Raw genomic sequence first — 27,315 nt, 5'->3', positions numbered from 1 at the left:
TCAAAACTTATTCCAATATTAGCTTCCATATCATCTGATAATCAATTCAGAGTGGAATGAACCTCCCCTTGCAAATCCAAACCTGTCCTTGTGTTACTTTTGTTGATGAATGGTTGCTCTTGATTCTAAAGGTGACATCAAATAGAAGAGGCCAGAAACTGAAGAGAAGGAATGAACTATTAAACTTAAATACATCTACATCTATAAAAAATAGTATTAATATGAAGCTAACAAATTAAGAAGAAAGTAAATGTAAACTATAAAATATACTTTCTCAGTTTCGCCAGAAAAAAGTAGACCTTTTTTCCCATGTTTTGACTCAATAGATTAAATCAGTTAGTAGAATAAGATGGAAAATAAAAACACAAAAAAAATGTCAGAAGTCAAAGAACTTTTAGAGTGTTGTTTGAAGAACATAACACAAGTGTATCGCCTGTAATGATAGTATCATTAATTTGCACAAGCAAAAACATTACTTTTAACATTAAGTCATTCATTCTCAAGCTAACGACAACATGATATGAATAAAAACTCAATTTTGTCTTGGATGTATTTCTTGAGGAATTCTAGACTAAAGGGAGCCCTTGCAAAAAAGAGGTGAAAGGGCTCTCCTATTGGCTACACATCACCATCATGAATTAATAACAGTTGAAAAGTCAAACATGATGGTGATGTGCAGACAATGGGGGAGCCCTTTCACCTCTTTTTTGCAAGGGCTCCCTTCAGTTTAGACTTCCTCGTATTTCTTTTATCAATTTGACTTGCCCAAAGTTATATTTGAGGGAAACTCATTAATTTGAATTCATCTTTTAATAAAAGGGAAGAACAAATGAGCAAAACCTATATAATTCAAAAACCCTAAAGAAGAAACAATGGAGAAAAATGACACCTATAGAGGTACTTATGGGGTCTTATGATTCATCATTCTTGATGTGCCCATGGTTATAGTGATGAGTCCTATGTCTTATTTTCCGCTGTCAAAAAAAATCATAAATTAGTTTTAGAAGAGAAACTCGTTAATAGCTCCACAATTAAATTGCAATCAACTGTCAAATTCGATCACTAATATCATACAAAATGATTTAACATTAAATCATACAAAGGAAAACGCAAATCCAAACATGTATGATGTAACTAAAGAGAAAGAAAAACCAATCCAAAAAAAAAAAAGAAAAGAAAGAAAGATCTGAATCATGTGAATGATGATTTTCCTCATATTATTATCTATAAATATTCAGTCAAAAGTTGAAAAATTGCAAATAATTCATATTTTTTTCTTTCTGTTTCCAATATTTCCTTTAATAATTTCAAATCATACTTAATTTCTATTGAATCTGATTGGACTGCAAGAAAATTTGTTTCTCACTCAATTTTACACTATATGAACTAATGTTTGGGTCCCAAATAAAAAAAATTAACACAAATCACATTTCTGACGAAAAAAAATTTTAAGGGAAAAATTTCCTTTCTACAATTACGAGGGAAATGATATGATCATGCAAGTTTTATTGGAAGCGAAAGAAAAGAGGGAAGTTTTATTGGCTTTTAAAGAGGCAATCTATAGGTTAGTTGATAGGTTTGGTGGTCTTAAGAAGTTTTATTGGCGTTACAAGAATGGTGGTGAAGGAGGCAACTTTTGGATGCATATTGAAGGAAATGTTCGTAGGAAAAAGCAACAGATGGTGATTTTTTTTTTTTGGACGATTGTAGTGGTGTATTTTATTGCTTAAAATGAGAGAAATAGCCTAAAGAAAATAGATAACGGTCAAAAAGAGTTTTTATATGATGAAAGGCCTTAAGAGTCCTTTATTTTTCAAAAAGTATTGTATAGCCCACACATCATCCAAACCGTCCATAATATCGACACAACCGAAATAGGTTGTGCCCCAAAATTCATTTCCATAGGTTGATCCTAACCATCCGATCTATAGGGGGACCGAACATTAGAGGGTTGATCATATATCGGATGGTTAGGATCAATCGATGGACATGCATTTTGGGGCTGTATCATGAGGGGTAGAGTGGAAGAAATGTTTGTAGGAAAAGCAATAGCCGGCTTATTTAAATTTGGCGAATTTAAAGAATGTTTTTGTTAGCTCTGTACTAAAGTCAGATGCCTATGGTGGCTGCTGGCTTATTTAAATTTTAGATCCTAAAACCTTTCACTCCAGAGAAATGATTATTGGATTGGAAGAAAGACATTTCCGATGGAAAAAAATTTCTTCAGAAAAAATTTTCTTTTCATGATTTAAAGGAAAATTATATGATTATGGTTAAATAGAGTGATATCATCATAAATTGAAGGTTCCTCCAAATAAATATTAAATAGGGTTGATTCCTGATACTTCTTTATTGGATTGCAAGAAAAAGATTTATGATGGAAAAATTTTCTAGCGGGGGGGGGGGGATTTTTTGTCCGTGTTGTGTATTAAAGTCAGATGAGTATTGGTTGGTCAAAATTTAAGGTCCTAAAATCTTTTACCCAAGAGAAATCTTTATGGGGTTATAAGAAAAACACTTCCTATGGAAAAAAAATTCTTAAGCAAATGTTTTCTTTCACAAATTTAAAAGGAAATTGACATGATTATGGCTAAATTAGAATGATGTTCTTCATAAATTGAAGGTCCGTCCAAATAAAAATTAAATAGGGTTGATTCCTAATAAATCTTGATTGGATTGCAAGAAAAACATTTTTGATGAAAAAAATTTCTTGGGGGAATTTCTTTCCCCCATGATTTAGAGGGAAATGATGTGATTATGAGAGTTTTTATATGGTGTAAGTCCTTATAGTGATTATTTTTCAAAAAGTACTGTATGGCTTACATCGTAGGTTGATTCAAACCGTCCATTTGATAGGCCACAATGTCAATAGGCTGTGTGCCAAAATCCATTTCCATAAGATGATTCCAACCCTCCAATCAATAGATGCTTCCTAAATATGCCGTTCTTTTATAGACTGCAGGGCTAGGATCATCATATGGAAATGTGTTTTTTTGGGAACAATCTATTTACGTTGTGGCCCATCAAATGAACGGTTTGGATCATCGTATGGTGTAAGTCATACAGTACTTTTTTTTTAATATGGCTGGTTTCAATTATATTTTGTCATGTATAAAAAAGTAGGGAGTGTAAGAAAGATTTTTTGGTTTGCAAGCTGTGTCATAAAATTCTTGTTAGAATATATGCGGTGTAAGCCCATGTAGTGAAGTAGTACTTTTCAATAAGCTGGTAGGGTAAGCCCATGTAGTGAAGTAGTACTTTTCAATAAGCTGGTAGGGGTCCCCGCCAAAGCCCAACTTACCTATAAAAAAAAATGTAGCGAAGTATGTTTCAAGTAATTTGCGGCCTACACCATAGGATGATCCAAACCGTCCATATGATGTTCCCATCCCTACAATCTATAGAGGAATGACATATTTTGGAAACCTCTAGATCACTGGTTTGTGATCATCCTATGGAAATGATTTTTGGCACACAACCTATGGTGTAAGTCCATATAGTCAAGTATTTTTTAAAAGTACCGTATGGCGATTGGCTGGAAGAAAAGGCCAGGCTTTTTCTTTTTGGAGGGGTAAAGTTCAATCCGATTAGCATGAATACTCTTAATAAAAAAATAAAATGAATAAAGAACAACCGGAGATGAAAGGAGGTTAATGGGATATAGATGGAATTTTGGTAAAATGGTGGAAGAATTTGTTAACGATTCACGCTTTTACTTTTTCGCTTTGGATAGAGGAACAGACAGGGGACGAGACTTTCTTTCATTTTCGTGGAAAGAAGTAATTGGTACAATGAAAAGTAAATGCGATGGGATAGGTGGTGAAAAAGGCCAGGTTTGGACGCATCTTGGAGGGGCAAAATTGGGCATCGAATGGCAACAATACCCCCGAGCACATTTGAAGGAGCATGAGAAGGTCGAAGTAATCGACTATACGGAATTGAAATCTGACGGACTAAAACGAAGGACATAAATGGAATTTTAGTTGAAGGGTGCAAGAAAAACTCAACGATTCTTGCTTTATATAGTATAAGGATTAGTGTAAAGATAATCTATGATAACCCAAATCATGTATGTTATCACAGTATTCATTTGTTCTCTTCACAGTGAACTTTGCTAGACATGTTCCGTAGGTCACTCAGTATTCAGTTTGGGACAAAACATACCATACATTCAGAGAAGATATTAAACACAAAATATTAGTAAGCCTATTACATATTATATATCCAACAATTTGGACAACATGGTAAACACAAAGTACTATTAACGCTATTACATGTTACATACAACAGTAGTAAGATAATCAATATTACTTTATTCAAGCACATCTAAACCATAAAAATAAGTAAACCGCATTTATTCTTAAAGGGTAATCGGATCAACAAACAACGAGGTGATACACTCTTTGGCCTTGCCGTTGGAAAAGGTGTATCCATCTTCATCTTTGTATAGTACTTCCATAACACGTGCGAGATTAACGATTTGGGTGGTCTAGGCACTCTTGATTCATGTCTTTCCATGCAATCACTATCAATTCTCGAAGCTTATCGCACGCCTCCTGCTATGAGATGCCATGCTCCTTGACTAAACATTGGATTGATGATGCACGTGCCCTCGTTCTTGTTCAAACTTCAAATGTCAATAATATATAAAAATAATGTTAAAATCAATACTAAAAGTAATTTCATATTTTATCATCTTATCTCATGTCACTTCGTTAGTCGATGCTTGTATGATTTTTTCCTTCTCTTTTTTTTTTGTTGGGGTAAAAAGGCTTTCTTTAAATGATAACCTAATGGCTGGACATAAAGCGTACACCTTCTGACTAAGATATGGGCAACAACCTAAGTTTTTTTTAAGTTGGATTAGTTCTTTAACTTTAGTAGGTTTAGCAATCTCTTAAGAAATAAGTGGTAGTTAGTTGGTTAGGATAAGTAAGTTATTTTATTGAGATGGTTGTTAGTTATTAAAATCGTCATGATACATAACTAAGGCTTTATCATATTACTACGTCCACTTAGCCTAAGTAAAAAAGCATAGGTAACCAGTTGTATTAGAGACACTTTAAAACATTTTGCGTTAAAAGTGTCATTAAAGGCCGACTAAAAGGGGGCAAGTTTATTAGCCCCGTAGTCTAAATCATTCATTTGTTGGTGACCGTCACAGATATGCTATGCCCCAAAAAACTTCTCTAGAGGATGATTTAAATTGTTTGATATATTTGATAGAAAATGGACCAATCGGAAAATTCAAAAAATCGCATTATATAAACCCAATCGAAGGGTTTAAGATCATCCTATAGAGAAGCTTGTTGGGGCATGACCTATATACGGAATTGATCAATAAATGAATGATTTAGATAATCCAAATAGGTAGTTCCCAATTTACTTTTTATGCCAGTTTATTTCCATGAAAATACACACCCACATCATATAAAATAGCATGTTGGGCAAAAGGAAGCAAATCCTAAGATGGAATAGACCCACTACTATGCCCTATGTTCTCGCTGCATTGTGATGATTAGAAGCTAATCCTACCAAAACAGAAGGATGAAAATCTTCACGCTGGATTTACATATTGTACTTTTCGGCTTAGGCTATAAGGATCGGATACTCATATTCCAGGATCATACAAGCCTGCTACATGAAATGTGCAAACCCAAAGCAAGTCACCCCTGAGACAAAGAAATGAATTCCAAAGATCTTAGGCAAACTCAAAGAAGGTTTTCCGATTAAGTCTATCCATCATTGTATTTTTCATCACACAATAGTATCCAAATTAAGGTTTCAAGCTACCATTAAAAATACTTTATGCATCAAGTATTGATTTTGGTATGCATTTTGCTCGCGACATAAATGAAAATATGTCGATTTTGGATATAAACTTTGATCAAAATCTTATAAATCATGGAAACATGGAAACAAGATGTAAATACCCGAAAAAACCCCTAAACGAAAATTCGTTTTCTCCTATAAGGAGGGGCGTTTTGTCCTCTAGTGTTTGGTTTTGATTAGGGCTTCTTAAAGAAAGCCTATAAATACATCTTTTTGGAGTTTAATCAAACCCTAAAATCGTTTTGTTCAGCCCCAAGAGAGGATTTTCGTGAGAAAGAAAGAGGAGATCGAGTTTTGGAAGAAGAAAGCGAAGATCAAGATAAGATATATGTTCTACATAAGATTTGGCATGTAAAAACCCTAAAACTAGGATCTAATGAGATTTATTATTATAATTTAGGTGTTGTTATTATGATTTAGATGATTAGGTTTCGTATAAGGAATTGTATAAGAATTTAGGGATGAATTTATGGATCCCTAAGAAACTACAAGTTGAGTTTTGAAACTCTAAGAATCTAGGTTTGAGTTATGCCCTAAAAGCTTAGATTAAATTTGGTAATTAGATCTGAGGACTTCATAGCATGAAATTGGGTTCTATGGATTCCTCTCGTCGATACGAGTCCAACAGATCTGACCACGCACGAATTTGACTTCAAACGAATGAGTTATGGTCGTTTTAGTGTCAGAAAGGGTGAAAAATCGCGTTTCGGGGAAAACTGGGTCCGCACATGGGCGGACGTCCAGCAAAAGATAGCAATCATCCGACTATATGTAGTTGGGCAAACTGAGAGATTCCCGGACATCCTGCAAAGTTCCCGGACGTCTTGCACCAGAATTTTTCCTTGGAAGTTCACACTTCGGAAATTCATAACTTCTTCGTTTCTCGTCCGTTTTCGACGCTCTTGTACTCTATGGATATGCCGGAAATGCGTTCTCTTTGTTAAAAATAGTTTCAAAAAGTTTTGAAATTTTTTTAATGATGATAATTCCAAAATACTAAAAAGAACCCTGGGACGGTTTGCCGATTCTTTCCCGAAGAGACACCAAAGGGTGCCTTGTGTCAGTAGGAATATATATATATATGCCTGATAGGAGTGAAATTAATGATGAAATTCATGGAGAATATTCATATTCTTGATTATAGGAGATTAAGGTGAACTTGAAAAGGAAAGATTCGTCATTAGAGGTACGTAATTTCGTACCACTTTAGTGTTACGATTTACCATTCGATATTACGTTCTTTGATCATAAGTTGCCTAAACTCTTTGAATATATGAACTTTTGAATAGAATCTCAGATCTATATTGGGTCCTGTATACTTTAGCCCCTTTTATTGAATGAACTCTATTGAATTTTGTTATTTGGTGCACCTACTAGGTGTAATACTTTGGACTCGTGAAATCCCTTTCAGTTTTCCTAACTATATGAATCTTTGAACTACCAGCCATCCTCTACTATATGAATCCACTTTGGAACTAATGTGAAACACCCACTTTGAACTTTGAACACCTATTGAGAGGCTTAGGTTATGTGAACTCAGAAAAGACCCCCGCCAGTGGGGCATAGGCATTAGCCTATATGTGAACATAAGAATTGTCATCCCGCTAATGGGGGATAAATGTTGGCCATGCCGACAGGTATGTGAACCTAAGAACTAGTTCTGACACCGTGGGCGGTCAGTGTAAGCAATAACTCGCTTTGTAGACCCGTTGGCAGTCGGAGTGAAAATAACTTGCTTTTTAGACTAAGCCGATGATCTCGGGGTGGAATCGTAACCATATTGATTACCTTCAATGACCTTTGAATATTGTGTCCTCTGATGTGATACTTGACTTGTGCCCTTACGAGCTTTGTTCCCTCCTTATTGACTTGTGTTAATCACTTCACTTGTGGCTTATATCTTTTATCCTATTGTGAACCTCTCTTTTGTAGCATGCAATGGCCCCACTTTTGTAGTGCGTTATTATGTACTGAGCTTTTCAGCTGACCGTGGTTCATCATTTTCAGAGATTGATCCTCGTGTAGACGACGAGGAAGCGTAGGCATGATCTCTGATTTCTGACTATCATTATCTTCCAATACTTTTACATTTATTTGACAGTGAGTATCGTTTATGATTTATTAAGACTATGTCATTTGATTACGTACTTGACTTTGATGAGATTGATAGATGAGAGATTTGGAAAGGAATTGAGATTTGATTATTGGATTAATGTAAGATATTTAATTTTAGTTATTTAGATTATTGCAGATGATTTTGATATTGCTTCGTTAGCCTTGTATGCTTGTGGAGCTTGCTTTGCAGGTATACGGCGATGTCGCACCCTTAAGCCCTGTGCTGTGGTTATGTGTGTATATGTATGGCTTGGGGGCATGATAGAAGATATGCAAATGATGGACATTTAAGATGAAACTTTAGGAATTGATCGAATAAGTACAAATACACTCAAAAACATGATGCCGTGCATGTCTTATAATTTACAATAACCACATCTCACATGTAGTTCATATAAATATAATTATGTAACATATAAGAGTATAATATAACACTGGGCGGGAGCCTCGTGCACTGGGCCGCCCTTTTTATAAGAGTATAATATAACACTAACACTCTAAATTAGGGGTGGCAATGGTTCGATTTGACCCCCAAACCGAACCGAACCAAAATTTGAATCGGTTTGGTTTTACCAAACCGAAACCGAATTTTCGGTTCGGTTCCGCCAATTTTGCCACCCCTTACTCATAATCATTGGAAATATTTGGTTTAAGTTTGGTTTGATCCCCAAACCGAACCAAACTGAAATTTGAATCGGTTTGGCTTAACCAAACCGAAACCGAATTTTCGGTTCGGTTTCGGCTCAGTTCCGGTTCGGCCAATTTTGCCACCCATACTCTTAGTGGTAAAGAAAGATATTTTCTTTTAAAAATATTTTCTTAATATTTTGTTAAAATTTATAAAAAAAACATAGTAAAAATATACAATAAATTTTGTGTATGGAAGACATGACTAAATATGCACATTCCTTGATTTAGTTAGTTTTTCTACAATTTTAATTACCTTTTTAAATTTTTAATAAAAATAGTAAAGTAAATATAATATTATAAAATATAATATATACACATATATATATATATATATATATATATATAGAGAGAGAGTAGAGTTCCTAAGGATGCCCTCAGATAGCTTATATGAGGTGGCTCTCACAAAACATAAGGGGCCCACATTGTTAGGATGATCCGAAGCATTCATTTGAAAGGCCCCATCATAGATAGGGGTGTGTACAAAAAATCGGCTCCATTGGATCATCCTAACCCCTCCAAAAGTGGGGGCAAAAATGGATAGACACGTTTTGTCCACAAATCTGCCCATTTTTTCCCCCACTTTTAGAGGGGTTAGGATGATCCAATGGAGCTGATTTTTTGGACACACCCTGTCTATGATGGGGCCTTTCAAATGAATGCTTCGGATCATCCTAACAATGTGGGCCCCTTATGCTTTGTGAGAGCCACCTCATATAAGCTTATATATATATATATATATATATATATATATATATATGAGAGAACATTTCCTACACAAGTTACCTACACACTAGCTTAAAATACAGTGGGGGCCACATTGTTTGGGTGATCCAAACAATTCATTTGAATGGTCCTCTCATAGATAGGGTGTCCACAAAAAAATCAGATCCATAGGATCACCCCAACCCTACGATTTGTGGAGGTAAAATGGACGTCTATAAACCTTCACAAATTAGTCCATTTTTTGCCTCCACAAATCGTAGGGTTGGGATGATCCTATGGATCTGATTTTTTGTGGACACCCTATCTATGTGAGGACCATTCAAATGAATTGTTTGGATCACCCAAATAATGTGGGCCCCCACTGTATTTTAAGCTAGTGTGTAGGAAATGTTCTCTCATATATATATATATATATATATATATATATATATATATATTTTTTTTTTTTTTTCTATATATATAATACTACATTAATATGAAGGGAAATGATTTCAGCACAAAGATGTTTTGATACATGTGCTCATGTATAGTGTCTTTTAGTATTTAAAGAGCTTTGAAATGGTTATTACAGTTCAAAAAAAGCACTTACGAGACAATTAAGTACTAAAAGACAAGATACATGTGCGCATGTATCAAAATATGGTTGTGCTGAAATCATTTCCATAATATGAATTGTGCTATTTATATTATTTTTATCGATTATAATTTTTTATTATTTTAAAATATTATTTATAATTTTCTAATATTTTGAAGGGAATTGGTAGGAATCATCGCGGAAGGCAATTCCTGTACCGGTTGTTGCATGAGAAAGCAGTCACATAGGCACAGATTTTGTGTCATTCATTTAATTCCTCTGCGTCGGCTGCTCTCTCACGCAACAGCCCGTCCGTGAAATGCCTAATGTGATGGTCCCTAGCAAATCCCTATTTTTAATATACAAACTTAATTATTTTCCTTATTTTTAAATAAAATCTAATATTTTCTAAAATTTCAAACTTAAATTTTCATATGTATAGATGTTTCCATGTATTTTCAAGATTTTACAAGATTTTCACAAAAATTTCCAACTGAAACCGACAAATTTCTAAGTTTTAACCTAAGTAATATAATATATGTCGTTACAGCTTTGGATTCAGTGCCGTTATGATTTTATTATGCATTTTGGTGGGGATGGAAATAGAAATTTTTTTATTATCTTATGATGATTTCAGTGAAAATTTAGAGGCACTATCAACAGCCCGTTGCGAGCCTTGGCGCAACAGCCTCTCTGCAAAGCAGGGGTAAGGCTACATACATCTAGCCCTCCCCAGACCCTGCAATGGCGGGAGCCTCGTGCACTGGGCCGCCCTTTTATCAAGAGTCCGATTTTTCAAATCTATCTTTACTTGTGCACGCGCTCACTGCATCAGACTGACATTTGAAATTTGAATTGTAGAACTAGAGCAACTTTGAACATAATAGTGGAAACAAGAATACTTATAACTCACGTATCGCATATCATACAATCAGATATGAAATTTGAACACTACCAAGCGAATCAGAAATTTGACTCACGAGTCGAGTCGAGTCACGATATGAAATTTAGACCGGTTAGTGATGTAGGACACTTTCTAATTTATTTAAATTTCTTAGTAAGTTTGAATTTCTAATCTTGGAAAAGCTAGAATCCTTATAGGATTAGTATTTGTAAGTATTTTAGTTGAGAATTTAGGAAACAAGTGTTCCATAAGTATGGACATGTGTATATGTAGAAGGAGCTCTCTCAATGGAATAAACTCGTTTCCATTTTTCCCTTGTGGATTCAAGGTTTTATCTTATTTTTCTTTGTGGATTCAAAGAATTTTTATCAAAGAAAACGGTGTTCATCTTCGACGGGTTGAAGACGGTGTTCTTCACCTTTTCCACACGCTTCCGCCGCGTCAGTTAGTATGTGTTTTTCCGATGGCAGTTGAGGTTGTGGCGGTTTTGGTCCATCAAATGACAAAGTACGGTTAGAAATAAAATAATAATAAAAGAAAAAAGTTCAATCGCTCAAAAGCAAAATGACAGTGCGGTCTATAGACATTGGGGATGCAAAGTTTGGCAGCTACAAAATATCAAGAAGTACCCTTAGCTCAGCAAGATAAGAATGAAACATCTGGAGGATGCACCAACTCTATTCAGAGGGCACAGATAGGGATCAAATACCTAAGGTGAGTGAAGTAGCCAACTATTACAGCTACTCTGTGATCGTATTACAATAAATATTTAGCATTCAGTTAATGATATAAATCTGGTTTATAATCATGAATATGAGGGATCCAATGAGTAAGTCTAACCTTAGTGTTCAACCCAAGTAAAGTTACTCCACGTAGCAGCTGCCAAGGAAGTATAAGCTGTCTCCACATTCCTCCTGTTATGGGAGGGCTCACAAAAAAGAGTTTGTGTCCTACACAGATACAAAAACCTCAAGAACTGAATACTACTGATGGACTACATGAATGGTATGAAGAAACCGCATTTCAAATAAATATGTATATAACCATCTCCAACTTACACTTATTGAAAAATTGCATATCTGGATGGAATAAGGATCCTGAATTCTTCAAATCTTACTCGCATGTTTCTATGATGGGCGTTCCTGTTTCTCTGACTGCGCAGGGTTAAAAGTTTAATGGGCAGAAGCTCCGTTTGGTTGCCGGAATTTTTTTGGTTCTTGGGATTTCTGTGGAACAAAAAACTCCCCGGGAGATTGGTGCAAAAAAAACTCTCTGGAAGTATCCCGGTAAAATAAAAATCCCATGTTTGGTTGACCGGACAATGGTGGGAAAAAAGATGCTTTGTTTGGTTCCTTGAATTGTTGGGAAGAAAAAAAAAACTTCTGCAAGCTTATTTTTGGTTCCTGGGATTATTTTGGTTCCTGGGAGTTTTTTTTTTTTCCTAGGTAGGGTTTCGTGCAGGGTTATTTTGGTTCCTGGGATTATTTTGGGCCCAGCAACCAAACTTGGGTTTCCTGCGGAAATTCCACAAAAGTCCCAAGAACCAAAAAAAATTCGGCAACCAAATGGAGCATAAGGCAATGGGTGCTTGATTACAGACACCACATACTGAAAGGAGAAAAGGGTTTACCAGCATTTCATGATCACCCATGATTTCTTCCATCACCTCTCCTAGTTGTTTATTTGCACTGTTGGGAACAAGAGCCGCAAATGCAGCTGGTTCAAGCCCTGCATATAACTAAAGGCAATCACATTGAAGGCAAGGTTTTAAATGTCGGTTTCGGCCGAAGTTTCAGCCGAAATCATGTAAAATTTCGGTATTTTACAAGATTTCAGTGGAAATTTCCAAAATTTAGTAATTTCGGCAATTTCCGTGGAAATCTTAAAATTTAGGTGGAAATTTTTAAAATATCAGTGGAAATCTTGGATTACAGTGGAAATTTCACCAAAATTTAGGGTTCATGTACTTTCGATGTCGGCCCCGACATTTCGGATTTTGGCCGAAATTTCAAATCATGACTGCAGGTACATATAAGCAACAAATATTGGCACACTGAATAGATGAAGAAACATAATTACTTTGGTATCTTCAATCAAATCTATGTATGGTCAAACACAATTCTATAGATATCTGCGCAAGAACACTGATTACCATATTTTCATTGCATACTTTTAAGAGGAACGGAACAGCTCATGCTATATTGCATTGAAGAAGATATATTCTCATAAGAAGTAAGCTACAATGATAGAGAACCCATGATACCAGTTTCTGCAAATGCATCAATGAACATCATCATCTCCTCCCCACTTAGACCAGACAAAATGCATATCCGAGGCAGTGATTCTGCAATCTGCAAATAGAAACATTCTGAATATCATTATAAAAATGAGGGGGTAAAAAATAATGTGTTACTATATTAATTCATGGGTTTATGATCTTCGTAAAACAATGATATACGTATCTGTTATATAGCTATACAAATTTATATATATATATATATATATATATATATATGAATGTGGATACTTCCCACCTCTTTTGTTCTTACCCGTTTTTGTTCATCATCTTCACACTTGATGTCATTTTTTTTACCTAATGGCCATAAATGCCCTCCCTCCCTCTCCCAGATCTGACACAGCAATCAGCAATTGGGCAGGCATAGAGAACGATGTAAAAGTGTCCACCGAGGCCTTGGATGCAAGCTCAGGCCAAAGAAGGTGGGCAGACAGCTGGGGTAACAAAAGGTGTGGAAAATTGCCTATTTATCACTTATATACACTATTTCACTATTTCATGGTGTATATAATTAGTGGTGTAAGATATGTATTAAGACATATATGCAAGAGTCTGAGTGTATATAAGTCACTTGGACAGTTTACTAATTCTCCCCAACAGCTTATGTACAATACAGGGGAACTTCTTTTTTTATGGGTAATACAGGGGAACTTGATGTAATTTTGTTGTTTTAACCAATATAAAGGTGAGGAGACGAGTCGAGATAAGTGACTTTGTAACGACCCGGATTTTTTGAAGAACTCTAAACCCGGACCGTTAACAAGGGAAAACAATTTTTTTTTTCTTACAAATTTGAAAACTCAATTAAAAGCTTACTAAATAGTCTAACAAGAGAATTTGACATAATTATCAAAAACAGAAACAAACTAAGAATAAGACGAATAGCCACCAAGGCCACACGGCCACACCAATTACTCTATCCTCGCTCTTGCACACCCTTTTTTTTTCTCGATTTCCTCATTAGCATTTGTCTCAATGTTATCAATTGTAGCAAAACCTGTGTGGGATTTTTTTAGGGGTTAGTTCAACGAACTAAGTAGACTCATTCGGTACCTAAACAAATACAATTAAACAACTCTTGAATTTAAAAGCATACAAATCAATTCAATAGTGAACATGTGAGAACAATTATTTCAAATTGAAACATGAAATATTAATAAAAGAGCACGCCATAATATCCATTAAATGTCTCATAAAACATACAACATTTTACATTTAAGAGGTTTATGTTTATTATTAATTTAATGCATGAGACGACTCCCCAAGGCAATCGAGCACCTCATAGCTTGTTGCCTTGCCTCCAATACGTTCCACTACCCTCGTCTACAGGTAATGGGTATGAAGGACTTTTTACGACGTGCTTAATAGCCACTCCACCTCTTGACATCATGGTCTAAGAGGATGCATTTACCGCCAAGGGGATGCGCTAAAACCCAAGGCCGGCTTGGAATTTCATTATCCCTGGACGACTCATACCTCCGCCCAATCCACCAAATTATTTTTCCAATGCCTTTGTGTCTTACCAGTTTTTCCGGAATATCATCCATATCTTTTTTTTTCAATATCTAAAAGATATTTTTAGCAATTTTCTTGCTTTCCACATTTTTCTTTTTCCTTTAACAAGGAATCATAACATTCATCTTTTGTAAGCTACTGGCATAGCATCATTTTTCAATATTTGCATGCTACTAATATAACAAAACACGAGAGCGAGATGCATATTAATAAGAAACAATCATCTTAACTACATCATTATCATTAACAATTTTATGTCCACTAAGAATTTTCATTGCATGCATATAAATCAATCATTGCTTAAGAATACAAGTTTAGGGTATTGTCACCTACTTTGAATTCAAAGCTGACTTTGTGAGAGAGTCTGCAAATTTCTAAGTGAGTGGAGGATGATGATTAACCTGAAAGTAAGAGACCACACACACTAAGTTTTCAACAATTTTAAGTTTCCTTCTAAGTTGAGTTATGAAAATCCTTTTATGCTTAAATGTTCTCTTTTACCCTAGACTACCTCCCAAATGAGATTACACTTACAGGTCCATATATACATTTGTTTGTAACTAACGAAATCATAAATAAATATATGTGTAAGTAACTGACGAAATCTTGGAATTATATCCTATATTTGGTTTTGCAAAACTGATGAGAATCACGAGTTCTCATTCCCATATTCTCGCATAAATGAAATTGATATAAATCATAGATTTTATACACAAACCCTTTGTACATGAGTATACTAACAATTTCATGGATCTTTATTTATACAGTTCATGCCCTAAAATTATGAATCTTTTATACATGAGGATATGCACACGAAAATTTAAATACGTACGAATATATATTAAAAATCAAGATTTAGGTAATTAAAACATGCACATAAATAAAAACTAATCGAAATATGATGTGGTTACAAATATGTGTACGAATAGCGGTTAAAACATCAAAATATATGTATAATTTATTAATGCCCACGAATAACAATCAAATCTTAGAGTTATATATAAAATGAAATTTCAGATTTAACAATATATTTTAACATAAAATTTTCAGATTTAAGACTACATATTTATACGCATATTCCGATATAAAAATTTCAGATTTAATTAAATAACTGCATAATTTTTCAGATTTATTTAAAATCCGAAAATTACTTTTTTTTAAATAAATTAACTGCTATAATTCAGATTTAATATATAATTCGAACATCATGTTTTTAATATATATTTATGATTATTTAATTTAGAAGATCAATATATTCATAAAAATAAATAAAAATCTTTTATATACATATACAACTGTTAGGTTTGGAAATTAATTTTCAGTCACAAAATCTTTATATATATATATATATATATATATATATATATATATATATATATATATATATATATATATTATTCAACTATTGATTTTGGTAATTATTATACATACACGAAAATCATAATTTTAAATTTTAATCACATAGATCAACTGTTGAATATATATATATATCAATACGAAAATCATGATTCCTAACACAAATTCAACTGTGAAAATTTAGGAATTAATTTAATTACGAAAATCATGTTTATAAAAGGAAAAACAAAGATTAAAACCCTAAATATTTTGGGAAATACACTTGAGAAAGAAAAAGAAACAATTAGGGCACTTACCCGGAGAAGACTAAGGCCACGAACTATTTTTATTCTTCTTCTTCGTCTCTTTTTTTTTCTCTCTCTTGGTTTTTTGATGTGCACATGTAGGGTTGCAAAAGCCCATGTTTTGGGCTTTTAATAGCTAATGAGTTTTGTGCTTAAAGTAGGTTTCCCAATTAGATTTAATGTTAAAAATTAGTTTTTTAATCCAAGTCTTCCACAATTAGCAAGAGTCCATCTTTATTAGCAAGAGTCCCATTTCAAAAAAAAAAAAAAAAATTTAGCAAGAGTCCATCTTTATCAAAACTCTCTAAGGGTGTACTTATCAAATTTAACAACTAAACTAAAGTTTTTAAATAAAAATAAAAACCCAAAAGTTTCCACAAAACTATGCCTAACCCTGACGGAAAAAAGGCCATAACTTGCTCAAATCACGCCCAAATTGCTAAATCTTGGGTCCGTTGGATAGGTATTCGAAATATCTATCTACCGGGACCAAAATCATGTCGAACGGACAAGATTTGATGCCCAAAAATTGGTTATACTAAAAAACCTAAAATACATTGTGATTTGGATCTGAGGATCTACGGTCCAGATTTAATTAAGGTTATTAACTTTCTAGGCCCGTTTGGGGCCGGGTCTTTACAGACTTGAAATCCTTCGTGCATCAATTCGCGTTCTTTGGTTTAGGGTTTACTGTGACTTCTCCTTTTTAACTTTTTATTTTCTATTTCTCCAATCAACAATAGTTTAACATGTTACCAGACAAAGGGAATATATATGGTGTGAATTTGTGGTGCGAAGATCTTTCAGGAATTCATGGAGAAAGAATCTTTCATCTATCTTGCTGTGGAATCTTTTGATATAATTTGGTAAGTAAGCCCTACACCTTGTGTTGCTTGAGTAACAAATAGACATGCTTTCCTTAAGGTAAGCCAGTCCAGTCTAGGAATTCTTTCTTCAACCAGTCATCTAGTTTAGTTAATAGGTTAGTTGACAAGATCATCTGAAAAACGAACAAAAACTTGAAGTAACAATAGGAGTTTAAGGTCCCAGAATACACCAAAGACCCAGAAAACAACCAACAAGACCATTTACACACTAAACAATCTAAAACACTCCAGTCACATACTAATGCATCAACTTGTGTAGAACCACATCAGCAATGAATACAATCCAAGTATCATTGTTTGCCAAGAAGACAAATCAGCAACGATCGATTTTCAACATGTCACGAACCAGAAAAAAAACCCAAAATGGAAATTCCCCCCTCAATGATTGGCATTTGGGCCCACAACCCTAGAGTTCTTCCACACATGAAAAAAGTGTTCCAAGGTTAAATTTTCATTCAAATCAGATGACTACGAGTCAGGTAAATCAAAATCCTAAAAAAACTGTCTTAAAATGAAACAAAGCCATGTCTCATACACAACATTCGTTTGAGGGTCCAACAATCTGTGACATCCTTATGAGGAGTGCTGCAATAAATCGTGAGCTTTTACTGATAGATTAGCACCTGACATGATGGTGTTGAATCACGAGAAGAAATCCGAATAAACACCAAACTTAGTAGGGTGGGATCAGCACTTGACAAGATGGCAGGAAGTGCTCTGATACTAAGTAGAAAACATTCATTAAAGCCCTGGAGTGATAGATGAAGAATGGAGGAAGGAAGGTGGAACAGAAGATAAGGGAGATGATAGAAATCATGGAGAGAGAGAGAGAGAGACTGGACATGTTTGTCAATCACCCTCTCTCTCTCTCTCTCTCTCTCTCTCTCCCTCTCTCTCCCTCCCTTATTTAAATAATGTGGTGTAATATTTACAAGAACGGGTAGGTAAGAATGAGGGAAATTACAATTTTACCCCTGTAGAGATGTATATACCATATAAAGTATAAACACCTATTTCTCAACAGATAAGGGGTTTACAACCTCCTCGGTTTGTTTATTTGCTCCTTCAGTTCAGACAGTTTGTGATCTTTGTAGCAAAGACTCCTACATCATCTACAAATGGACAAATTGAAATTGATGTTTCATTTTGGTTCAAGTATAATAAAGTTGAGAGGAGTCCATCGCCTAGAAATAAAATTTCTCAGAATCCTCACTCCCAATAAAGTACCCGAGATTACCCTCAAAAAAAGTGGAGGACTTGGAATTAAGAGCATTATAAGCCAAAATGTGATCCTCCTAGCTAAATCATTTTAAAAAAAAATATATATATATATATATATATATATATATATATATATATATATATATATATATATATATCAACCGAAATAGGATTTTAAGTGGTTGCCAGATGGTTCCCCATATGGAAAGCTTGAAAACAAGAACTTGAGCGCTTCAAGAACAGTATTAATCTATGTGGGGAATATGTCAATCACCTTCTTTTGGCTTAATAAATGGCATGGTGTGAACTCTTCGGCCACTTATTACCCTTCTCCTTATAGCTAGAGCCTATTCAATGGCTGATTACATGGATAGATCTGGTCCTCACAGGTATATTACCCATATCCTTTGGGAGAGTATATTCATCAAAGTTTCTGAGTTTCTCAGCCTAGTAGTAAGAATGTCTTCGATATTATCCTCCTAATGTTGATTACCTCGATGATCTTATATGGTCCTCTGGATATAAAGGTGAGTTTCATGTCAAATCGTTTTGTTTTTTTTTTTTTTTTGAGTTTCATGTCATATCTTATCACTCGATGATTAATCTCAATCTCTTTGATGTTAGATTTCATATATCTAGAACTCTATGGAATCTCATAGGACTATAATATTCTTATGGTATGTGATGCATGGAAAAATCCTCATGGGCAACCAACTTCTAAAAGAGCGGCCCAGTGCACGAGGCTCCCGCCATTGCAGGGTCCAGGGAGGGCGAGATGTACGCAGCCATACCCCAGCTTTGTAGAGAGGCTGTTTCCTTGACCCGAGCCGGTGACCACTAGGTCACAATGGAGCAACCTTACCGTTTGGATTGTGAAATCCCAATAGGGCAACCCAAGAGGGGGGTGAATTGGGTAATTTAAAAAAATTTGCCTCTAATTAAATGCAATGCTAAAATCAATTTACCAATTTAAGCAATTTAGATCTAACCCTTGTTAAATTATGCAAGACAAAAGAAATAGGATTTAGATATTACCAATCACCAAATGCAAGGAGAGGAGAAGTACACCACAAGAAACACAAGATTTTTATAATGGTTCGGTCTATCAACAAGACCTACTCCACTCTTCCAAGTTTATCTCCTTGGGTACTCCATTAATGATGAGATTCCACTATAGCCGAATCTCCTAGCCGTACAATCACTTCTCCACCTCCGAAAGAACAAACCCTCTTTGCAAACGCCTCAAAAGAAATTAACCCTCTTCGCAAACCACCTCCACGGGAATAACTCCTCTTTGCAACTCCGGATTCACCTTTCTTAACGGGCCGAATCGTAGACCCTCGATTACATTAAGAAGAAGAATGAAGAACTCTCTTAGCCTCTTGATTAGGCTTGATACAAAGATAATAGATCACAAAACTCTCCAAAAGATAACAAAGATAAAAGCTCTATGGAGATCCTCTTGTTGAATGTAAAATTCACAAATCAAAGGCATAGAAGAGGATAAACCTTATATTTGAAAGTGTAGGCTCAAATAGATGTTAAATGATCTTGCAAAAGGTTGTTTAGTTGGTCAAGGATAGGGTATAAATAGCCCAAGTAGTAATATGACCGTTTGGGGGCATTTTAGTAAAAAAACTGTTAAAAAAAGTCAAGCCGCACAAGCCCCAACAGCTAGTTTTCTAGAGAGGCTCGGTCGACCGGGGTGTCGCGGTCGCCCGCCCCTATTGGGTGCCTTTTTTTATTTTCAAAATTTTTATCGTCGCGGTCGACCGGGCCTATCGCGGTCGCCCACCGAGGGCTTTCTGGACGATTGAATTTTTCGTCCAAACCTATCCGCGGTCACCGAGCCCTATGGCGGTCGACCAGCCCAACCATGCTGGATTGTTTCTGGATTTCCAGAAACACATCCGCGGTCGACCTCGGTGTCTCGGTCGACCGGCCCTCTATGTTTGAGTAGGTGGTGGATTTCCAGCACACTTCCTGCGGTCGCCCGGGAGACCTGTTTTGAAATTTGGTTTTACATATTTAAATTTTAGGGCTTTGGGCCATGGTCTTTGGGTTTTTGTCCAAGGTTTTCAAATACATTTTAGGGTGTGTGGATGGTTTTCAAAGATGTCAATTTTGTAATGAAAACCATTTGAAAACCTCTTTTGAAAGTGCAAAACACATTTAATCAAGAGGATTCCAGTACAATCTATAAAATGTACAACCTTGAGTCTTCTTGGATTGCCTTGGCTCCTTAGCACTTTCTTAGACATCTTCAACTTGTGAGTGAACTCTTCAACTTGCTTTGAGTCTTGTGACTTCCTCCATTCTTTGAACATCTTCAATGGTACATGAGGTGGTCACCAATCCTAGTTCATCTCCAAGTTTCTTCTGACACTTTGCAAGGCATGCTTTGGGATCTTTGACCTGAGCTCTTAGCTTGAACATCTTCTAAGGATGATGTCTCCAATGTATGTACAAGCTCATTTGATTCCTTGTGCATGTTGATCCGCAAGCCATGTATTGAGTTGTATTGTGCTATCTTTGGTTTGACATTTGACTTTCCCGTCTTAGATATAATACTACAAAGCAATCACATTAGTCCAAAGACTAATCAATTTGGGTTTGCTAGCATCAAAACAAGAACGTAAAGGTGACTGGTTGAACCCATGGGAACCCTTGGGCTAGCATTCTCCTCCTTTTTTATTATGGCAAACCAAATTGATTAGGAGGCAAGAGATATCAAAATAATAGAGAAATAAGCATCAAATGATATGAACAATGAAGCATTGCTCCTACTCACTATATGCACAAGTATATTATGATAATATAAAGCTAGAGATGCATATAGAATATGGACTACCTAATCAATTCCAAAAGTCTCTCCCTTTTGGCAGCAACAAAAATGAAGGATTTAACAGTGAAAGTTCAAAACATAGTGACATGATTACACCCCCTATCTACTTATCATGAATATGAGATAATTAAAGTGAAATATACATGATAAGAGAAATCAAACATAGAGATATAAGATGGCAGTGTGAAGCATTCTTATGTTTGGTCTCAGGTAGAGCTATGTGGATGGGCATAAGTAAAGGGTATATACTACAAACTGCTTCTATAGCCCATGAAACTAATGATGATATGACATTTAAGCTTTCCTAATGCTTATCATAGAGGTTTAACAAATATCATGCAAGACAAGCAGTTTTTTTTTATTGAATTTATAAGATTTACATTTTAAGCACAACTAATTGAGCAATGGACATTGTGAGCACAACACTATGGTCCATATAAACACAAGGATGAGACAATTTGGTTCTCCCCCTAACTATTTGTCATTGGCCATGGATAAAACCTAAGAAGCAAGGCATGACAAGGCAAAATGGCTAAAGATATGACAGTTAGTGATTAGCCAAAGGATCTTATCATGGAGAATGATGTACTTAGCTTCAAAAGCACATGATAAGAGTGGAAATTCATAGGAAATGAGATGATCAAGTGAGATAGGATCCTATGAATAGAATTTTAAAGATTTACAAGATAAAGCTCAAAAATATAAACTTATCAATGGCAAATGTAATAACCATTATGAGGCCATTAAAGATAAGTTTGAAGCCTAAGAAAGATATAACACTGAGGCTTAGGCTAAGAGCACTTGTCATACATGAGAGATGGTCTCAGTAGGAAGGCATAAGACAAGTCCCAACAACAACACAAATGGAGCAATGTCGGTCCAAATGAGTGTACTTATCATATGTAATGTAAAATACATATCAAACAACATATGATAAGACAGAAAGATGACAGATATTACATATATAGCTCCCCCTTTGTTAGTAACTCATACATCGTATGAATTCAAAGGGTTGTCCGACACAGAGTCACCAAGGGTTTGAGAAGTGATTAGTTGAAAAACAACCATTGGGCTACAATTACATGTTTGCTAAAGATACTCAAATGATGTCAAATGAGATGGTGAGACATCCTAGCAACACATGCTCCCTCTAACTATGTGCATATAATATATATATATATATATATATATATATATATATAGATAACAATTCAAGGCACATATGACTTATCATGGTGAAGATGCTGACTAGAAGCCAGAGAAGTTAGATGTTTTAATTAAAGTGATGGTACTGTTCCTTCAAAGAAGGCATGGGCACCTATTGAATAGCTTTTAACATTAAGGTTTAACATCTTTACCATGCACCTAATATCAAACAAGGGGTGATATACATAGAGTGCTATACTTTTTGTCAAATGAAACATACACCTAGGAAAGTGAATTCGACTATCTAAACATGTTATTCTAGGGCAAGCAACTCTATTTGAATGTGAATGCAACTAGTTCAAGTAAGTTATCCTATAGAGACATGCTAGGTTGCATCTAGGCAGAGGGTATATCTAGTTATATGAAATTTTCAAGGTTTGGGTTTAATTTCATCTATTCCTCGCAAAGCGTTTTAGTGTGTTTTGATAGATTTATATTTATTTGAATGATTAAGCATGAAAACACACTTCATTTCAGTTTTTCTATTTTAAAGCCAATTATATACATATTTCAGTCTTAAGCACATTTTTTACTATTTCAAATAATCTCATGATTTTGATGATGTTCACAATTTGCAATGAACCCATGAGATATAAGTTTGAGTGAATGATAACTCAAACTTATAGTGATCTAGCTTGGGAATCTTTCACTATGATATACATAGATCACATGTAATGGGCAAATGTGTGTGTGTATATCACTTTAAATCACATGCCTCTAACTAAGTGGATTTTGATGATCATTTCATTTAAAGATTCCACTTAAGTTTGAAATTCACATATCTAGAATTTTTGAAAACTTATCAATGTCATATGGATAATATAGATGTCCAAATATCAAATACATTCTATAGAGACAATGTATTCTAATATGCGCACTTATGCATGTTTTAACTAGATTTTCAATTTTCTTGTGCACATAAGCTTTGATATCAAATGAAATCCTAATAAGGCAACCCAAGAGGGGGGTGAATTGCATAATTTAAAAAAAATTGCCTTTAATTAAATGCAACGTTAAAATCAATTTACCAATTTAAGCAATTTAGATATAACCCTTGTTAAATTAAGCAAGACAAAAGAAATAGGGTATAGATATTACCAATCACCAAATGCAAGGAGAGGAGAAGAAGCACACCACAAGAAATACAAGATTTTTATAGTGGTTCGGTCTATCAACAAAACCTACTCCACTCTTCCAAGTTTATCTCCTTAGGTACTCCATTAATGATGAGATTCCACTAAAGCCGAATCTCCTAGCTGTACAATCACTTCTCCGCCTCCGAGAGAACAAACCCTCTTTGCAAACGCCTCAAAAGAAATTAACCCTCTTCGCAAACCACCTCCAAGAGAATAACTCCCCTTTGCAACTCCGGATTCACCTTTCTTAACGGGCCGAATCGTAGACCCTCGATTACAATAAGAAGAAGAACGAAGAACTCTCTTAGCCTCTTGATTAGGCTTCATATAAAGATAATAGCTCCCAAAACTCTCCAAAGCATAACAAAGATAAAAGCCCTATGGAGATCCTCTTGTTGAATGTAAAATGCACAAATCAAAGGCATAGAAGAGGATAAACCTTATATTTGAAAGTGTAGGCTCAAATAGATGTTAAATGATCTTGCAAAAGGTTGTTCAGTTGGTCAACGATAGGGTATAAATAGCCCACGTAGTAATATGACCGTTTGGGGGCATTTTAGTAAAAAAAATTGTTAAGAAAAAGTCAAGCCGCGCAAGCTCCAACGGCTAGTTTTCCAGAGGGGGTTAGTCGACCGGGGTGTCGCAGTCGCCCACCCCTATCGGGCGCCCTTTTTATTTTCAAATTTTTTATCATCGCGGTCGACAGGGCCTATCGCGGTCGCCAGCCGATGGCTTTCTGGACAATTGAATTTTTTGTCCAAACCTATTCGCGGTCGCCCGGCCCTATGGCGGTCGACCGGCCCAACCATGCGGAATTGTTTCTGGATTTTCAGAAACACATCCGCGGTTGACCTCGGTGCCTCGGTCTACCGACCCTCTATGTTTGGGTAGGTGCTGGATTTCAAGCACACTTTCCGCAGTCGCCCGGAAGACCCTAGTCGACCGGCCCTGTTTTGAAAATTTGTTTTACATATTTAAATTTTAAGGCTTTGGGCCATGGTCTTTGAGCTTTTGTCCAAGGTTTTCAAATACATTTTAAGTTGTGTGGATGGTTTTCAGATATGTCAATTTTGTTATGAAAACTATTTGAAAATCTTTTTGAAAGTGCAAAAAATATTTAATCAAGAGGACTCCAATACAATCTATAAAATGTATAACCTTGAGTTTTCTTGGATTGTCTTGGCTCCTTAGCACTTTCTAGGATATCTTCAACTTGTGAATGAACTCTTCAACTTGCTTTGAGTCTTGTGACTTCCTCCATTCTTTGAACATCTTCAATGGTACATGAGGTGGTCACCAATGCTAGTTCATCTCCAAGCTTCTTCTAGCACTTTGCAAGGCATGCTTGTGGGATCTTTGACTTGAGCTCTTGACTTGCCATCTTCCAAGGATGATGTCTCCAATGTATGTACAAGCTCATTTGATTCCTTGTGCATGTTGATCCGCAAGCCATGTGTTGAGTTGTAATGTGGTATCTTTGGTTTGACATTTGACTTTCTTGTCTTAGACACAATACTATAAAGCAATCACATTAGTCCATAAAGACTTATCAATTTGGGTTTGTTAGCATCAAAACAAGAAGGTAAAGGTGAATGGTCGAACCCATGGGAACCCTTGGGCTAACAGATTGCAGGGTCTGGAAACCAACTTCATAAAAGAAAATTCATGATCATTTGGATTGTAGTTCCTGCAGTACCCTAAGGGAATCATGTGAATATCTAGAATATTCCTGACCTGGTTTCCATGTGCTCCATCTTGTCTTAATGGAAAGGTAAAGGTTGAATTAGTTAGCAAGCAGATAAGTAAGCACGAATAGGCAAGTCAATTTTGAGGCATTAAGTAGGAGTCATGATATAATATAATAAAACAAATATTCTAAAGCTCAACTAAGCTTATGCAATTATACTTCATACTAAAGTTAAGCACTAAAGAAGGTACACCACCATTTCCTCCCATCTTTCCACAAAAATTCGTCGACTGAATATGGGTTCTCAGAGTGAGAGCAATGTGGGATTCATTATCCATGAGAAGTGGGGGAGAAACCAGCATACAACAAAAATGAAATGAGAGCACGAAAAGCAATGTAATACTTGCAGATACTCTCCATGGGAAGTGGGGGAGAAACCAGCATACAAAAATAATGAAATGAGGGCACGAAAAGCAATGTCATAGTTGTAGATAATTCTTTAATCAAAAGGATTATGAGCTCTAGTTGAGTCACTATGTACTGAATATTGAGTTAACATACAGTAGCAATACCCTGGTGCTTTGTCCACTCGGGCATGTTTAGCTTTTCACAAGATTCCATAAACAATTTATTTACTATCTTATGTTTGTTTACTTCCAATAGTTAAATTTCCTTTAGTGAAGCATCATCCTTTGAATTTTGTGAATTTTACAATAAAGGGAAAGTTTTATCTTTAGGTCATGTAGGAGGGAGTGAAGAAAGAGAAAGTGAACAAATAGAATACGAGAAAAAATATGAAATTCTGAACTCAAAATTCAGAAATGAAAAGGGTTTATATTTAGCATAATTAGGGCTATATACAGTCAACCACTTTTCTGATCATACTAATGAAAGATCTTCTTTTACTCAGATGTAAATATTCTATCCTGCCACGGGATTTTCCAAAAAAGAAATAATCACATGAACAAATTTTGTGGTTCTTGTTGACCTTGAATAGCAATAGAATGGGCCTTAATGGAACAAAGATAGTAAACCAGACATGTAAACTACTAGAAGTTGAAAAGTGCATACCTTCACTACTCCTAAATTGGGCTATTGAATTTGCATTGCTTCCCAAAGTGACTGGTTTATCATTTGATCAGTACAATGAATGATCTGTAATAAATAAATAAAAATTAGATGCACTTCTTTCTGAAATAACGCAAGGGATTTAAAAGAACATAAAATGTTTGTCAATACAAATATTCATGCACCGAGACTATAGATTGCTGAAACACGCGAGAACACTTCTATGTGAAACATGTTCTTATACTATTACTAAGAGCCCATAACAAAATCCAACATCTTTGCCTCTTACGTTCCAAGACGCAGAAGTTCACGATGAAAGTTCAAGAAGTACAGACAAAGGCAGAGGGCAGCAGTATTACGACAAGCACCTGATCTGGGATGTTTCTCTTAATTGATGGAAGAAGATCAACTTGGGAGGTCTTTAAGTCCTTCAATTTTTTTTTCTTATAATCTTTTTCTTCTTCTTTTTTTTCATTAAGCTACTACCTATGTTCCAAGTATAGCCTTTTTTACTTATATGATGCCCATGTTAGAAGAGGTCAATGAAATTCATTTAAACTAAATAAAATGCGAAATCGATCCATCGTATTGCCTAGATCACAAATTGAGACTGAAAAGGAAATGAGTCCTCCAAGCGGTCAAGGTTGTATCCCTACACAACCTTCAAGCATGTAACTTGGGAGATACGGACATGACCTGATCCCCCACAGCATTAAAAGAATAAGCACTTTCTCCTCAACAACTAGAAACTATGAGAGAGAATAGAGGCCAACATTATGATAAAAATGAAGATTGATCCAGAACCTCTAGAAGTAAACCACAGGATATGGACGTCCCATGCTCTAGTTAAAATAATAAGGTCTCTCTCCAACAACTAGAATACATAATAGAAAATGGAGAACAGCATATTGAATGGTACAGGCATTTTCATGGCCAACCTTTAATGGTGAGAACAGATAGCTTCATAATTACAATG

The 27,315-nt window shown here is 35.3% G+C and overlaps 1 protein-coding gene across 1 annotated transcript in view; it reads right to left on the bottom strand.

Annotated features, from left to right (window-relative positions):
- Window positions 1-11,391: 11,391 nt before the first annotated feature.
- The window catches only part of LOC143854047 (vacuolar acid trehalase), a 34,627-nt gene continuing 18,703 nt past the window's right edge, over window positions 11,392-27,315 (bottom strand). The window contains 4 exon segments of the mRNA XM_077363771.1: window positions 11,392-11,788; window positions 12,469-12,566; window positions 13,102-13,189; window positions 26,343-26,426. Coding sequence (XP_077219886.1) covers window positions 11,768-11,788; window positions 12,469-12,566; window positions 13,102-13,189; window positions 26,343-26,426 — 291 coding nt within the window. The 3' untranslated portion in view covers window positions 11,392-11,767.

This window comes from Tasmannia lanceolata, unplaced genomic scaffold (assembly GCF_043159265.1).
Source record: "Tasmannia lanceolata isolate RefF3 unplaced genomic scaffold, GAP_Taslan_0.1 ptg000020l, whole genome shotgun sequence".
Classification (NCBI taxonomy): Eukaryota; Viridiplantae; Streptophyta; class Magnoliopsida; order Canellales; family Winteraceae; genus Tasmannia; species Tasmannia lanceolata.
The sequence above is the reverse complement of the archived record's forward strand: the minus strand, read 5'-3'. Positions and strand labels throughout refer to the sequence as shown.